General features: G+C 36.7%; 1 protein-coding gene across 3 annotated transcripts in view; it reads left to right on the forward strand.

Moving 5' to 3' along the window:
• The first annotated feature begins 14,443 nt into the window (after positions 1-14,443).
• The window catches only part of LOC110461918 (SNF-related serine/threonine-protein kinase-like), a 58,329-nt gene continuing 55,083 nt past the window's right edge, over positions 14,444-17,689 (forward strand). For all 3 annotated transcript variants that reach the window (XM_021515653.1, XM_021515654.1, XM_021515655.1), the window contains exon 1: positions 14,444-15,172. In XM_021515653.1, the coding sequence (XP_021371328.1) occupies positions 14,578-15,172 (595 nt within the window). In that variant the 5' untranslated portion in view covers positions 14,444-14,577. The remainder of the gene's footprint in view (positions 15,173-17,689) is intronic.

The following is a 17,689-nucleotide window of genomic DNA, read 5'->3' on the forward strand; positions in this document are numbered from 1 at the left end:
TTTGCTGGCGAAAATACGTTCTTTTATACTGTGACGCAACCCACATAAACCACGTGAGGCGCGGTCTGAGATAGTCAATGGAAACCTAGAGAAGATTATAGCCTACTAAGGTCATTATAGAGAAGGTTTAGATAAGGTGGCACGCCTACTACTGTTAACACTATAAGGTGCAGTTATCATGCTATAGAAAATTACACATTGCATATGAAGGCATATTTATTTTTAAAAATATATACAAATGTATACATATACTTTACACTAGCACGTGAGGTCACTACTTCCGGTACATTAACCACGCAGTTGTTCTACCACAGGAATATTTTGCAACTTCTGCGAAATATTTTCAAGGAAACGGACTTATGTATAAGTAATATAGATATGTTTTCCTTCTGTTTTGTGTGTGAAAGGGGAGTGCTAAATAACAAATAAGTTAACATAGACAACCGATAATTTTACGAGGGGTTACCCCGAGACGATAGCTGTACAATTCGTTTTGCACCCTGTAAAACTCCATTCCATTAAGTTATGTCAATATAAATTTTTATGGAATAGAAATATTGGATCTCCATTTTGCTCCTGATATTGATAAAATATCAATAAATAGAAGATTATCTTAGAAACGTGTATTTTTTCGCTGGTAATAAAAACAGAATGTGCTGATTTAGATTCCAAAATGGCTTATTATGAAACAGTTGCGCATATTAAAAAGTTATGCGACAAAGCGAATGCATTTTTCTTTTTGTCCCGCTTTTTCCTAATGTGAAAGGCCAAATCACCATCATATATAGAAAACAACAGCAAAGAAAAAAAATGCATTCGCTTTTTTTTGCGTTTTAACATTTCTGATGGGATTCTTTCTCAGCGACAAAGAAAACAATAATAAAACGGCTCTTTTTTCGCTTTGTCTCCGTGACGAAGCGCTTTTAAACACCCCGCGTTTTCGCTTCGTCGGAGCGACGTATGTAAAGAAAGATAGAGAGACTGTGACGCTAAAATGTCTCACTGTAGGAGACCTGTAATTGTTTCTAAGAATATATTTTAGTTAACAGAAAATAGAGTTTTGTTGACCGGACTTTTTTGTCGTTTTTGAATCAGTCATGTATGATTGTCATTAACTACCTAGACTGAGCAGGTTTTTGTCATAATGTACGTGTTGCTTGATATAGTAAACATGAAGAAAATCATTCAGCATTTTAAGTAGTCCTACCAGCTAGGAAAACACGGAAAGATTTGATACTGAAGCAAAGTTGAGCATTGCTCCGACTGATGAAAATGGACAGAAACTATGTTGCGCGACGGTCGAGTTGCACTGCAATGGCGATTTGTCGTCTGTGACAACGTTTCAAACACATTTTGTAGACATCTTGACCCGGTTGTTCAAAGATTTAAAGTTTGAAAATAACTTAATAAAAAAACATCTTAAATCATTTCACTGCTGAAGATTTGCTTAGACAGACCAGGGTGTGTTTTGAGGATTAAGTTTGCGTTGTAAGCCTCTGATATTTATTGGCAGCAATTTATTGTTTTGCTAACCACTGCATTGTTTGAGAAACCAGGGCCGGACCGTTAGGTCTGACAGACCACGTGTCACCAACCCTCGAGTGGATTGTTATAAATGGCAACGCCATCTACGAGAAAAGGTTTCTTTCAACCAGGGTCACCACTAGAACAATTGTTTACTGATCGCCATACAACAATTGGGTTGACAGGATATCACACGAAAAAGAAATCTTAAGGATCTCCTCCCTGTATTACTGCCAAAAACTGTAAATATACATTTGAAATATTTTCTGCTATAACTTTGATAATCATATCAAAAGGGCCAAAATCCGAACCGTTGGCCGTTGATCATAATACTGCTTTTTTGTTTACTTTCTGAGTCGAATGACCAACAATAGTACACTGTCTTTTAGCGCTACAGTTATTTCGAAAGCAAAATTATGGAAAGGTAATTTTATATACAAAAAAACTACAGTAGAATTCTCTAGTGTTTTGTTCGCATTGGGAAAGCCGTAAACCTAGGGAGATTTAACAGTGACAACTTATTAGTGCAACATCCAAGCAAAAAGAATTCCCATCAAAAAATTAAAAAACATAGGATCATATTATGATTTTAAAAGTATAGAATAAGAAACGACCTAACAAAGTAAGAAAGAGTACTGTTATAGGCAGAGGCCAAGCAAATTCCGTAAAAACAAATACACCCGGGAATAAACTTACAAAGCTCGAGGTCAACCATGGATGGACCATAAAGGTTACCCGAGTAAGGTAAACAAACCCAGAGAAAACTTAAGACTAGCAGAACCATGCATACTGAATATAGTTTTACTACAGGTGATGAATTCATACGCTTTAATACTAATGCTGCTCAGCTTATAAATGCCTTAACTGATAAAGACAACCAAGGACAACGCGCCGCACATAATAAGCATGTAGGAAGTAACAAATAAAACGAAGAATACCAATATCATTCTATTTGAATTTAACCAGGATCAGCACTGGGACCGAGTGGTATACTTTATTACGTGTACGAGATGTGCCAAAAAGTTAGTTCTGGATACTTTTGTAGGTGATCAGGGGGAACATTCAAAACTGTTGTCAGACAGCAGAAAGCGCATATAGTCCCAAGGAGATGAACCCTGCCACCTTGAATTAGTTCAGGATCACATCACTCGTGAGTGTAGAAGGGAAAACCTTGTTCGTTAAACTTGCCAGAAAGATGACAAAGTACACATGGCAGTGAATAAGTACATCAGGGTTTTTTTCTGTGCAAAAGGTAAGGATACCTTGATTCCTCATATGCATTGTGCACACGAGCGTATTCACACAGTTGATATGGGAAGCCGGGATTGACTATAGCGATCTAACAGTTATTTGTTTGGACCTTGCCAACAAATACGGTACTGCACCCCTGCCGGTCGAAGAGTGAAAAAGAATAAGGCTGCTGTCATCCGCTGCATATTGTAAGAGACAAATGATGTGGAGACCTCCTGCAGATTTGGGAATTTGTTTTGCGTTCTCCACCCGGGAACACGAAAACGAACGAAATAAATCTGCATTGCAACATTCGGGATCTTTATATTTTCTCTCTTCTTCCTTACAACCTTTTTTTAGTTTAAAAATATTTTATTGTACAAATATACAAATGTTATTACAGCTTAAAAGAGTCCTCTCCTCATTACATACGGTAAAAATAGTGTATATGTTTTTGGGGAAAGGGAAAAAGATAGGACGGAGAAGGACAGGTGGGGTTAGAGGGGGTGGGGGTGATGGAGGGGAGGGGTGTTACCTAGAAAAGTAAACGTGTAAACTGAGAAATCGATCCGCATTTGAACACATTATAAATTATACAAATTTCATGACATGCATCCTGGTAGAGTAATTTCAAAATGAACAGAATCAATGTAACAAATAAATCAGGCAAAATAATAAAATACAATTTCATAAACACACATAACAACTTACACATGAGAAAAAATAGAAAAATAATTATAACTATCAAAACCTATTGCTGGATTTGATGTAATGATGTACATGTCTAAAGATACTTATGTTGTTTTCTACCTAAAGTTGACTATTACCAATCAAAAGTTGTTCTAAATTAAAATTAACATGGAAGGGTTTCAAATTTTGGAGCAGGGTATGTCTTTCGTTGTTAAAAAGTAAGCACTCACAAAAAAAAAGTGAAAGGTACTTTCACAGGGATGGCCACAATAACAAACTGGACGATCAACCAGCTTTACTCTAAAAAGATCATAGTTAAGTGGACTACACTGATGTCTAAGTTTAGTGTGCAAAATGTTCAATTTACGTTCACCGAAACCTCAGTAGATTGGTGGAGGAGATTATACATTTGAAGAGTTTTTAAAAGCATTGAAAGGTCCAATGAATTCCAACCGCGAGGAGTTGAAGGTATAAAAGATGAATTTGTTAGCGAAAGCATGAAAGGACGAATTCTATAATCATCATTGTTTCTAAGGGTGTAACGGTTATTTTCTGCAACGGAAGATGGCGATAGAGAATTTAAATATTCTTGAGGTAATTTGTTGTGCATTTTATACAAAAGTTGGAGTTTTCTGCGTTTTCTTCTATTCGAAAGAGTTTCTCGACCAGTTTCGAAAGGTAAGTATACAATTCAGGCACATGAAGAAAGACCAGTTATAATACGAGAAGCTTCTCTTTGGACTTTCTCTAACATTTCTGTCTTTTTCATTGGCAATACCTCCCACATTGCCTTTGAGTTGAACGTTCACCCAAGCGAGGAAGGCAACGGGTTCTTTCCCCAGGCCAAGACATTCCAAATTTATTAAAAGTGGTATTAGTTACGCCACACTTAACGTTCAGCAATTTGGGTAATGGCGTCAACTGGTTCACCCGTTGTCAGTATAATGTGACCGGGCTACTATGGTGGGTGCGTTCGGCATGGTATTTCAGTGAGCTATAGCACCATATAGTCGGCATCAACATACTTCCTCTAGCACACATACACACGTACATGCTAAAGCACACACTGCATACCTGGAGGCACGTCCTTAAATGTCCTAATCTGTTCATAGGACGCTAAACCATACAAAACCAAAACAAACATTAGGTTCTGTTTGACACCAATTGATCTTCAAGGTGCTGGAACACCCACCACATATCGGAAAACAGCTAGGGAATTGTAAAACTATTTAAGCAACATCATGCTCTAGTTCACATTAAGAGATATAACATTATGGCAGATAGAAGAAAAATGAGAAAGGATGCACCATCTGTTACACGCTTTGTGATTGGGATGAAAAGCGGCAGACAATGAAACTGCAGAACGAAAACTTCGTCCAGAGTCCAACTACCAACAAATAGGGTTTTCATGGACGGTCTGAGTATAACAACCACGGCGCATGTGTGCAGGCGCGGTGGATTTTGTCAGCTCTAGATCAAGCCATGAGTTTGGCAAGGATAAGTTTAAGCCGTGGAAAGCAAAGAATCGGGACATAAAAATAGGGAAGGTGACAGAAATGTTCACGCGCTCGATTCAAAAAGAAATTATCAACGACCCATGGACAATAAACGAGTTATTGTATTTTGATGCCAGCCTAAACTTGTCTGACTTATCGTCTCATACGAAGTCACAATGACTACAGTGAAGGCTCTTTTGAGAAAGACTAGTAGATGTCTTCGAAGATGGCTCGAAATACCCCCAAGTTTCACCAGTATCGGCCCTACACTGTGACTGCCAAGATACAGCTCCCTGTATCATCATTGGTGGAAGAATTTGAGATGGCAAAGGCTAGATCAATGATGACTCCAAAGACCAGAGGATCAGGAATGCTGGGATCGAGACTCAAACAGGGCGGAGGTTATCAGCAAGCACCACTGTCCAGAAGGCTGACAGAATATTGAGACAGAGCGATATTGTTGGTATAACGTGCATCGACAGCTAGTGACATGAAACATCACATTTATAACGGTCAAAAACATCAAACGCAGTTGGTTAAAGGAGGATGATCGAAGATGACTTATAAAAGACAAGGAAGGAGATCAGAGAGGCAACAGTGGTGGTTTAGTTGGTTTAATTTTGTTTAACGTCCTATTAATAACAGCTAAGGTCATTTAAGGACGTGCCCGCTTGTGTGTATACAGGAGACGGGGTTTGTTGGTGTGCTTGCCTCCTTGTGATAGCGCGGATCTGATGCCGACTATATAGTGCCATCTCACTGAAATACCTTGCCGAAGGCACCTAGCACAGCATTCCGCCCGATCACATTATACTGACAACTAGTGAATCAGTTGTTGCCATTCCCCTAAATGCTGAACGTTAAGCAGGGAATAACAACTATTATTTTGGTATGTCCCGGCCTGGGGACATAATCCATCGCCTTCCTAACCTGAGCGAATGCTCATTATTCAAGCCAAAAGTGAGATGTTGCCAAGCCAGGCGTTAGGAAACAAAAAGGTAGTTAGAAGTAAAAAGAAAGATAAAGATCCCAAATATGTTAATGGGTGCAGCAGGTTTATTATGCTCGCCTCGTTTTTGTGTCCCCAAATAGAGGACACCAAAGCAAATCCCCTATTCTGCAGGGTTTTTCACGTAAGTCGCCTCTTACGATAAACATGCAGTGGATAGCAGCAGGTGTATTCTTTTCCCGATCCCCCACCTGCAGGGGTGGCAACAGTGGTGGAGATGGGAGCTCAATGTGCAGGGACTAGATCTGAAACAATAGTCAACCTACGTTGTTATGGCCTCGGGCTGTTTTACGAAACCGTTCTCGTGCTCAGACTCATATTCTGTGTCCAGGCCCATTTTCTAGTCCTGAGATTTATTCCGAAAACTTTCTTCAACGTTATAACTTATTTTTTGACCATTTTACACTTTTATTCTTTACACAAATATATAAAAAGACGGTTTTATGTACGAAAATCAATGTATTAACTGTTTAACGCATTAAATGCGAGCATGCTCTGTAGCTTGCTAATCTTCACTATTGTGTTACTGTTCTCTTTCAGTTTTATAAAATATGTATTGTCTTTGAGGTAAGGAAACACGACTCTTTGTTTCCTCTCGATTAATCATATTTCATTCAGGCTTCGTCCTTGTAAAACATGATTAAACACGGGGAAACAAAGAATCGTGTTTCCCAACCATCAGGACACAATACAGATATAATGTCAACATGAAGAATTTTCAGAATCAGTAGTAGCATTAAATGTCTTTGAGATGAAAACAATCTGATCTTGGTTGCAGATCTACAGAGACACCGTTTCAAGACTAAACCAGGTCACTTATACATATACATTTGATATGTGATGACCCACATGCCGAGGTTACTAAACACTCGATATTGGTCAATACAGTGTGTATGTATTTATTGACAAGGTCAGATCGTGCTCGATATGCGTCATAGATAAACATTTAATGTTGTCGAAACGTTATATTTCATAACAAAGAGAGAAAATTATGCGATGTATTCTATAGTTAAATTATTTACTTTCTTGATGTTTTGTACATGGACGTCGAAATGTATCTTGTTGCAATTTGCAAACGTTATCTTAATTTTATATACTTATTGTTTATTAGGAACGTTATTGATTGGAACTGGTGCATATCTGACCTGTATATGTTGTATCTTGCCGTTCATACCCATAATGACATGCTGCGTTCATCGTAGTGTAAACCTGAATTATATCTAATTTGCAAAACTCAACACATTAAACTACTGCGAACATTTTGCATACAGGCGCATGGGCTTCTGTGGTGAGCTACGTTTTTAAAATGGGATTCAATGATTTTGATTAAAACATGATTGAAGTAATTTCATAAGTTTTCTTGCAGTCAAAGTACACGCATTAAATGATAGAACCCTGGGCATGTAAAAAAAACATGCGGAATAAAGGTTACGATGTAGCTTCAGAATGTGGTTTAGGTTCCAAATATGCTCTTGTATTTAAATTGTTCCCGATTCGTTGAACACATCGCAAAACCGTGAGTCCAATAATCGTATTTCATGGTTCGAGGTTGACCAACATCAGTCAATTCCCGGAAGTGCGCCCTTTTGTGAATTCATCTCCATTTCTCGTGTGAGTTATCGCCTTTTATTACATTTTAACCAGTGAAATATCATAAATTATTAATTTGGAACTATCTTTACTGCAGTGTAGATATACTTAAAGGTTATCATATGACCAATTCCATATCTTACCCCTCGAACCCGAGACCTCAATATCAATCCAAAGGACTCCATTTTTCAAAATAATGTGTCTTCAGCAGATTGTTAATTTCTTTGACACAATTTCTTCTTTTTTTTTAATAGCATTTCTTTTCATTACGTTGTAGCTATAGTATAAACTTCCAAAACGGGACAAATGTGAGAAAACGGTCCAGGAAATTGACATGCAATACAAAAATTATTTTGATGTTTTAAATTTTCACTATATATACCTTTATGTAAATTCAACACCCTCTATGGCTTTATTGGCTGTTGATGACGGTAACACTGACAGTTTTAGTTTAGATATTGTTTTGAAAACCAAACTTTCTCAGTTTACGTACCATGCAATGATATCTATATGGATATCATTTCAGAAACTTATTTTTTTCAAAACTAATGTTAGTTTGGAGAAAAAAGTTAATTATTTGAAATATGTGTAATTATTTACTTATATTTATCGTGTATCCACAATATAAGTAAATAATTACACAAGTGTCCCTTACAGGGTACGGTTTCATATGTTCAAGAGCCTTCGTTAAAATAATTAAATAATTAGCGATCTATTTACTGAACCACGTGCTGGAAAACTTGTTATAGAAAATAAAAGTTGATGTAACCTTTTAATGTAAAAAGGACAAACTTTTTAAATAATTGATTAAAAAGTGTTCCGTTATGGGTTTATTTTGGTTTAATTTTGTTTAACGTCCTGTTGTCAGCTAAGGTCATTTAAGGACGTGCCTCCATGTGTGTAGTGTATGCGTGCTTGAGTGTGTGTATGCAGGAGACAGGGTATGTTGGTGTGTTTGTCTCCTTGCGATAGCGCGGATCTGATGCCGACTTTATAGTGCTATCTAACTGAAATACCATGCCGAAGGCACCCAGCACAGTTTTCCGCCCGGTTACATTATACTGACAACGGGTGAACCAGTTGTTGCTAATCCTCTAAATGCTGAACGTAAGCAGGGAATAACAACTACTATTTTTAAGGACTTTGGTATGTCCCGGCCTGGGGACGGAACCCATTGACTTCCCGTGGTTGTGTGAATCATTACTTTATTTTGTTCACATAAAAATACTCGTTAACAGTTAGAAAAAAAATATTGTTTTGTTTTACCGGTTGACCTGAATATATAAGGTTTTTTTCATACGCATTTTAAAACAACCTTTTAGTGTGTTTATATTTGACAGGGCTGATTTTAAACGGTTTTGCGTGTCAACCTGTTACGTAGCCCGAGTTTCCTCTGGCCGCGACATCAGACTTTAACATTTTGACAGATAGAACCAGACATCTGGTGCCAGGGCCAGAGGAAACGCGGGCTACCGTTACGTTCTTTCGTTTACCTAAACCAGCGGCAGGTTCGGTGTTAATCTAAGTTTTCCAATGGAAGCTTCATGCTGTAGTTGACCCCTTTAAACCAATGCCTAAATATGAGTTATATTCAGTTATACAGATTGTCGGATTTGTGAGACATGTTCCAGTTAAGATAGGTTGCAGTTTGATCCAAAATCTCTCAAATTGAATTACTGTATTATAAACCCGCGAAAACTTTCGGATTCCACGGACAAGTTCTCTGGCTACCAAAGAACATTCGAAATCGCAATACTGTTGAATTTTAAGGAGACATTCAATTACAGGTTTAATGTGAGATAAGGCCCACGTCTAGGACAGGAAATACTGACGGCGAAGTTAGGAAGTCAGGTGTAAGAATTGACCTCGAGGTCTGACCTCCAGACAGGCACTATCTGGAACGTACACAGGTGGGGGCGAAGCAGGGTCATACATTTGTTAAAAACCTAAACGAGAAAAAAAGACAATACAATGGACGCACGTCCGACATGCAGTTCATTCGCAGCTTTGGGAGTGGCCGGTTTTATAAAGTACGTACATTGGAAAATATTTTTTCGAAAGAAGTAAAACAACTTCACCAGTAAAAGACATGCAAAACTTACAGAGGATACTATCATCCAATGAACCAAACGTTTTGCGCGATTTCGGTTTCTTCTAGAAAAAATCTGTTGAACTGAGGAAGGCGGGCTTGCAAAATGAATAAGTTCATTATTATGCTTGTATTCTGAGTATAGTTCTTATATGTATGTTAATGCTGTGTTAATTTGGTGTTCGATCATATAATGTAACTTTGTTTGGATGCAAATGTAATAAAATTGTAAAGGTATGCATGGTTATTATGAATTTTCCAACCACGGAGTCCCAAAGCCCAGTAAAACCCATAGGGACCGCACTCTAACTGTACTTCAAGATAGTGACTGAGTCTATGGCCACAATCACACGAATTTGTTTCCTCTTTTCTTATCGTTTTTATGAAATATTCCATATAATATATATACACAAACATTTCGACATATTACATGTCGTCCACAACGTTAACAAAATATGCCGAACTTGTCCTATAGTCCCCAAGATCAATCGGACATCTTCGGGTCATTCCGGCATTTGCGAAAGTCCCTTTGCATTTTTGCTGAGCGATACAGTTTTTATCTTATATATGTAAATGAGAAACCCGAGGATTTGTGTTCTCGTTAATGACATTATGAGGACGTTGTCCTAAGATGATTGGGACATTCAAATGACACGTCAAAGGGTCATATTATACTAACAACGGTCTGACCCCTTACTACCGCACGTTTATTTCTGAGTGAAGCAGAGAATGTCTCGGTCAGTGTACAGAACCTTCAACTACATGCCTGGCTTGAGCGAATGCTCAGGACGAAAGCCAAAAGCCAAGGAGTTGCCATGTAAGGCAGTAGGAGACGAAAATGAGTTAAAAGATATGAGTTAAAAAAGTCAAAAAATTGCAATGGGGGTAGCCAGGGACAGTATACGTCCCTGGGGTAGCAGATTCTTTTCCTTACTTTCTTCTCTCCAAGTAGAAGGTACAACAGAAAATTCGCAATTTTGCTGGTTCATCAAAAGTTTCCTATCTATAAACCGCCTGAACATCATGACACCCATTCTGTAAGCGTAGCACGTATCCTTAACACAAATCGAACGTACAATAGATAAAGTAGCAGACATGTACATATCTTACACAAATCAGAGGTACACTGTGCAAGGGACATAACTTTTACACAAGCCATATGCATAATATAAGGCAATATAAGGTAGGCAGCAAGTGGCTCTAATATAATATGTAAGGGAGATAACTCTAATACCATTCGCAGGTATTATATCGACGACATATATTTCAGGTATAATGTGTAAAATAGAAGTTATACAGAAAAAAACCCACAGGTATAATGTGTAAAATAGAAGTTATACAGAAAAAAACCACAGGTATAATGTGTAAAATAGAAGTTATACAGAAAAAAACCTCCACAAGTATAATGTCTAAAATAGAAGTTATACAGAAAAATCCACAGATATAATGCGTAAAATAGAAGTTATACAGAAAAAACCCCACAGGTATAATGTGTAAAATAGAAGTTATACAGAAAAAAAACCAAAAATATAATGTGTTAAATAGAAGTTATACAGAAAAAAACCACAGGTATAATGTGTAAAATAGAAGTTATACAGAAAAACCCACAGATATAATGCGTAAAATAGAAGTTATACAGAAAAAACCCACAGGTATAATGTGTAAAATAGATGTTATACAGAAAAAACCCCACAAGTATAATGTGTAAAATAGAAGTTATACAGAAAAAAACCACTGGTATAATGTGTAAAATAGAAGTTATACAGAAAAAAACACAGGTATAATGAGTAAGGTAGCAAATAACTAGAAAGCACTGAATATGTGTAATTTTCTGTCATTTTCATTGATTGAACTTACCGAAGAAAAGAAAAGTGACGACTCATCCGGAACTCCCGCAGAATTCAGGCAATTACTACCACCCGACCTTTATGAAGGCTTTTGTAAATAGTGACTCATTTTTACCATGTTAAGTTAACTTATTCATACATCCTACATATAACATCTTCAACAATCAATAAAGAAACGTAAACGCTTATACTTACCATGCTATAGACAAATACACGAAGCCACATTATTTTAAGATATTTCAGAAATGTGAATAATATAAATATTATGTAACATTTGATATAGCGCCCTATGTAGCTAACATAAGCCACTCTAAAGCGCTTTACAGTACATAGATATACAATTAATACAAATAGCATACATCAATCAATACAATTTTTGAGGAATTCGCAGGAGCTGCCTTATCAGGCGCTAACTTCTAGTCCTATGTCATTAATCATTATGTATTTCGTTTCTTGTGATAGACTAAGTGGTATAAGAAAGACAACTAGCAAAGCTACCAAGACCATGTTCATGATATGATATTAAATTCAACTAACTGGATATTTTGTCATGGTTTAACATCCTCACTCCGACTGAAGTTGCTTTTTTGTTTATTTTCTTGCTCGAGAGTTAACGTCCTCGAAGCAGCTAAGGTCTTATATTCACCACTGTATGGCATTTCCATTATATAACTCTACCAGGTTCAGATGGTATTCATATAGGCTATGAATGCCAACTGAGAGCAGATCAATGCTTAAAAAAGACAGGTGCTTAGGGAGCCACTTTCGAAAAGCTACAACTTAATGGATGAACATAATTAAAATATAACAACAATCACAAAGAAACGGTCAGCAGCACGGTCAAAAATTACCCCCCCCCCCCCCCCCCCACACACACACACATCAATGAAACCATAAACGCAACTGCACGAGTATCGCTATGCTTCTTCCACCTTGAGTATCGTAAGAAACAAACAGTTTTGCGACATCAGTCTGTTCAATAAATATCGTTTGCATTGAAGCACACTGACACTTTAATACTTTATTAATAAAAACAAATTATTATAGTAAATATAATACATAAAAGTAATAAAATAGCGTGTTGTCGACGTCGCGCGCTCGAGTTTCCCCAGTCATTATTCGGGCCTCTCTAAATAAATTGGCAAGAACCATCGCAACCGAGCTCCGAGTGACAGAAACAGTCAACCTGATCATCATTATTCCTGGTTTTTATTTCATTTAGGAGAAACAAAGACCCATGTTTCTCTTCCTCAAGGGAAACGGGTGGGGAACAGACTGTATACTGTACGGAGATTTTTTAACGCTCATATCAGTATTAACACGAATCCGGTTACATTTTTAGTTGAATGCTAAAAACATCCTATTGGTTTTTGTTATTTTCACATTTAACGTGTAATCCTATGGGCTTCGTGTAATGTCGATGTACCCCATAGCGTTCATAGGATGAATGCGTTCATTCCCAATACGGACCGTGGTATATAGTAACACAGACTATGTACTTCGTGGTGTATTTTTATCAGTTATTTATGGGGATATATATCTCCTGCGCCACAACTAACTAAATAACGTAATAAGACTATTTAGGACATTGTGTAACGACTAGATTAATACCTACCTCGTGGTAATAATTAAAACCTACTTGTGGTGATTAATTATTATTATCCTTGTTGTGCATTTATGTTTGCCACAATATAGCTCTATAAATCCAATGTAGCTTGTTATATGCGACTCTAGATAATCGTGTACATGTCAAATCGACGGCGATTTGAAACATGCATTAAAAATAAACACATTGTCTATAACGACGAAATTAGGTTAATACTGTGCGTGTATATACACTGTAAAATAAAATACACGATTTTATCATCCGTATCAGTAATAGCTGTTTATAATATATAGACCGCACACACAACACACAATAGTTTAATCTCCTACTAATGTCGATAAATACGATTTAAATACAGCTTATCAACTGGGTACCGCCAGTGGAATTTCATTAGTTATTAACGGGTTATACCCAACAATGGTATTGTAAGTTATCAACAGCATCAAACCACAGACCTACAATGTGATATATATATATATATCGTATGTAAATATCAAATTTTGTTCATATCTATAAGTCAGTCTCAGCACGGAATTAGCATAGAGGGAGCTATCTAAGTCCGTGGTAAATATATACATATCTGGCCCTCCGTAAATTGTTGTGGTAAAACCATTGATTATTATTTTTTATTGCCCATAGTAGGTCACCATGTGACTTGGTTTTAAAATACATATATGCACAATTTTTAGTTCAAAATTGACAGCAAAATAATTAATAAACAGAATAAATATAAATAAGATCCACTGAAAAAAATATCACTGGTAATTTTAATACGGTTAAACATTTATTGATGCATCATAAAATACGTGTACATGTAAAATCATTTCAACCTTACGATTTGCATACTTAGTTATGGCACGGAATTAGATTAGATCCTTGGTTATGGAAAATATTCAAAATATGTATAGATAAAAGTAAAAGTGAGCACAGAGACTGACGTATAATAATACATTATACGTCTCTGATGAGCATACCTGTCCCTTCATCGTCTCTGTAAACAAATAAATATTTGTTCTTCTTCTTGGTCACCTAGAACCTGCCCCTTCCAGACAAACAATGTAAAGATATCATATCCCTTTTAAGATAATGAAAACCCTTTTGTGCATATATTATTATAAATAAAAGGTAAGAATATTATAATATTAAATAAAACAACATTGGCACTCCTCAAAATAAACTTAGAATTATACATTCTCTTTCAAAGAACGCATTATAACTTAATTTAACGTGAAATGAAGTAACGGTGTTCTTAATAAGCCTAAATGATAAAGACTAATTAAGTATTAGTGACCTAGATAACGACCTTTCCATTCATTCACATTCGAGTTCGCATTTTTGGTGACGTAATGCGCAAATGGCTGTGCGCAACAGATACTACCGAAAATGGAGTGTATTCATAGAACGGTTAGCAACTGTCAGCATGATCTTTCACTAGCAACACGATGGACTTAGTAGGATACGTGAGTTACATTTAGAGAGATAAAGAAAGAAAAGGCATGGCTTCACGGAGACACAGAGAAGATTTCGATGGCAAAATCGCAGGCTTGTATGACATGGAGGATACGATCGGCCGAGGCCATTTTGCCGTAGTCAAACTTGCAAGACATGTTTTCACCGGCGAGAAAGTAGCGGTAAAAGTCATCGATAAAACAAAATTAGACGATGTTTCAAAAGCTCATCTATTCCAAGAAGTAAGGTGTATGAAATTGGTTCAACATCCAAACGTGGTTCGGCTTTATGAGGTGATCGATACACAAACAAAACTGTACTTAATTCTTGAGTTGGGAGATGGTGGAGATATGTATGACTACATTATGAAACATAAGAAAGGGCTTGAGGAAACTGTTGCTAGACGATATTTTAAACAAATTGTTGAAGCTGTATCTTATTGTCATGACTTACATGTTGTACACAGAGATCTGAAACCAGAAAACGTTGTATTTTTCGAAAAATTAGGAATAGTGAAGGTGACCGATTTCGGTTTCAGTAATCAGTTTAAACCTGGCTCAAATCTAGAGACATCGTGTGGTTCTCTGGCATATTCTGCACCAGAAATTCTTCTAGGAGATTCTTACGATGCACCAGCTGTTGGTAAGTTATCGTTACGTGTCTAGAAATGTGTAAAATATGTTTATTATTGAATGTTTATTATACCGGAAGTGTAAAGAATGCACTTCCTGTTGTTTATAAACATCAATAAACTGAGCTTGAAAAACACCTGTTCGATATGTTCTCAATGTTCTCACAAACATCTAAACATGTACTGAGGTGTAAAGAAATATATTAATTCTGTGACGTGAAAATGATCCGATGGCAGTCAGATAGGTTTAAAATAAGACATTGTGCATGCATGACTTCCCAGTATTTGTAAACCCCTCTACTAGACTATTTTATATGCAGTATGCTGATTGCTGTGTTGAGAACTTTAGACAAATAAGTATAGTGTGCTAGTATTATCATGGTACTGCAGATGTTGTTAGGTGTTGGTATATTTTAATGTTTGATATCATTATTTGTTTGCAAGTATGTAGATTACCAAATGTATGATGATGTATCTATGTAAATCTTGTCGATGTGGCAGAACTGGACCAGGAAGATCAGTTGGTTAGAATTGTGATGTCTTTCTAGAGTTTGGAGATCCAGGGTTTAAATGCTGGTTTGGCAGTAGCAGTTTTACATTACATGTATGTCATCGGGATAGATCCTTGAATTTGAAAGCAGTGTGACATTTTCAGCAATTTTTAATCAAAATTTAGAGGGGCCATTCTATGTAAAATTAAAAGAAAATTGGAACATGGCGGGTGAATTTCAGTTTGAGGGGTCATTGGCTCCATGGACCCTCCAGGATTATCCCTGCGTATGGCCCCCAACTTAGCATACGCTCTACAGATGGTGGTATAGGGTAGGGACATCTTGATTACTGATTCTTAATAGATCAGTTTAATTTGAAACAATTGTACTTCAAACAATGGCATATAAGCCTACCTGGTACTTGATTTTTGCATGTCACAAATAGTTACAAATACGTCAACTAATTAGAGATGACTGTTATTACTTGAAAAATCAAATATTCTGGGGTTTTTTGGAAGTATTAATTTTGTCTAATTTTGTAATCTTAGTGTTTAGTAGGTTAGATTATTAGGTTTCTAAATAAATCTGAAATGCAGTGAGCATTACATCCAATGCACTATGCAATCACTAATCAGCATACCTGCCAACCCCGGACATATTAAAAGAGGGTGATGACCCTCTTTTGGAAATTAAAAAGAGGGTCATAGTGCGCGACAGCTTTTTTCGCAACAAATATAAGAAAAAGAGATATTAAATTAGAACTTAATATTTTAATGATGTTAAGTTACATTCTACATTCATTGAACTGTTCCTCCAGCAGATCTAGCTAATCCTCATGCACAGTACCAAATTCAAAGCTGAAAAATAAAAAGGTTTGTCAACAACACAACTTATGAAATTAATTCATAATAATATATATGATACTGTGTTTCCACAGGCATTTTTTATGTCAATTAAAATGGTCCTGACAATAACATGTCACATTCTGCTCATATAAAATACCATTTTGTTTCTGTCAATGAAAATGGTCCTGACAATAAGAAGTTGTACCCTACTCATATAAAATATCCAGTTTTATACGAGTGGGGTTTGAACTCTTATTGTTAGGATAATTTTGATTGACAAAAACAAATCATCAAATGCCTGTGCGTGTTTTTGAATGTCTTAGTAACGTCGTTTTAAGCACCAGATCAAACTGAAATATGCGATTTACAAAGACTAGAGTGCAGAATGCAGCGTTTGGTCCACAACCGCAGGGCTTTATACACTAAAACTCATTTTCCTACGATATGTGAACAATTATCTTTTCTTTAAGCATTACGTGTATACTATAGTCAGAGACGTATATGCAAGTCCCGAGCCGCAAGTCCCGATAATGACTTCTTTCTTCAAGAAGACATAATGTTACCTTCAAAATACGATCTTCTACGTAAATACAATTGTAAAAACAACTATATTATTTGTTAAAACACCTGACTAATGAGTTGCCAGCAAGTTCACTAACAACGGTATTTGTATAAACATTTGGAAAAACCGTTCTAGTACGTATATAAACAACTCGCAACTTACCTGTTGGTGAGAAACGAAAACAAAAAATAGATCGTCTTTCTTATGAAGAAGGATGGACAAGTCTAGAGAATTCCGAGTGACTTCGGTAACTTCTAATATACGAAAAGATTCCGGGTGAAAACGGGTGAAATTGACGAAATCCGGGTCAAAATCGTAACCCGGCGGGTGAAGTTATAAAAGCGGGTGAAAGGCTAAAATCCCGGGTGTAACCCGAAGGAAATCGGGTCACTTGGCAGGTATGAATCAGTTTGAAAATCTATGAATATCATTTACAGTTTACACTGTAGTGGAACTAGACTGGGTAGATTGTCTGCAACCAGGTAGATCAATTAGTAGAGCATCCGTCTAGAGTTCGGAGGGCCAGGGTTTCTAACCCTGGTCTGGTCGTGCAATTTTCCTTTCCTGTTACAATGGTGCCTGTGACCAACCCTTTTTTCAAGCATTGGATGTACGCTTGGCGATGTGGAG

Source organism: Mizuhopecten yessoensis, unplaced genomic scaffold (assembly GCF_002113885.1).
Source record: "Mizuhopecten yessoensis strain PY_sf001 unplaced genomic scaffold, ASM211388v2 scaffold10707, whole genome shotgun sequence".
Classification (NCBI taxonomy): Eukaryota; Metazoa; Mollusca; class Bivalvia; order Pectinida; family Pectinidae; genus Mizuhopecten; species Mizuhopecten yessoensis.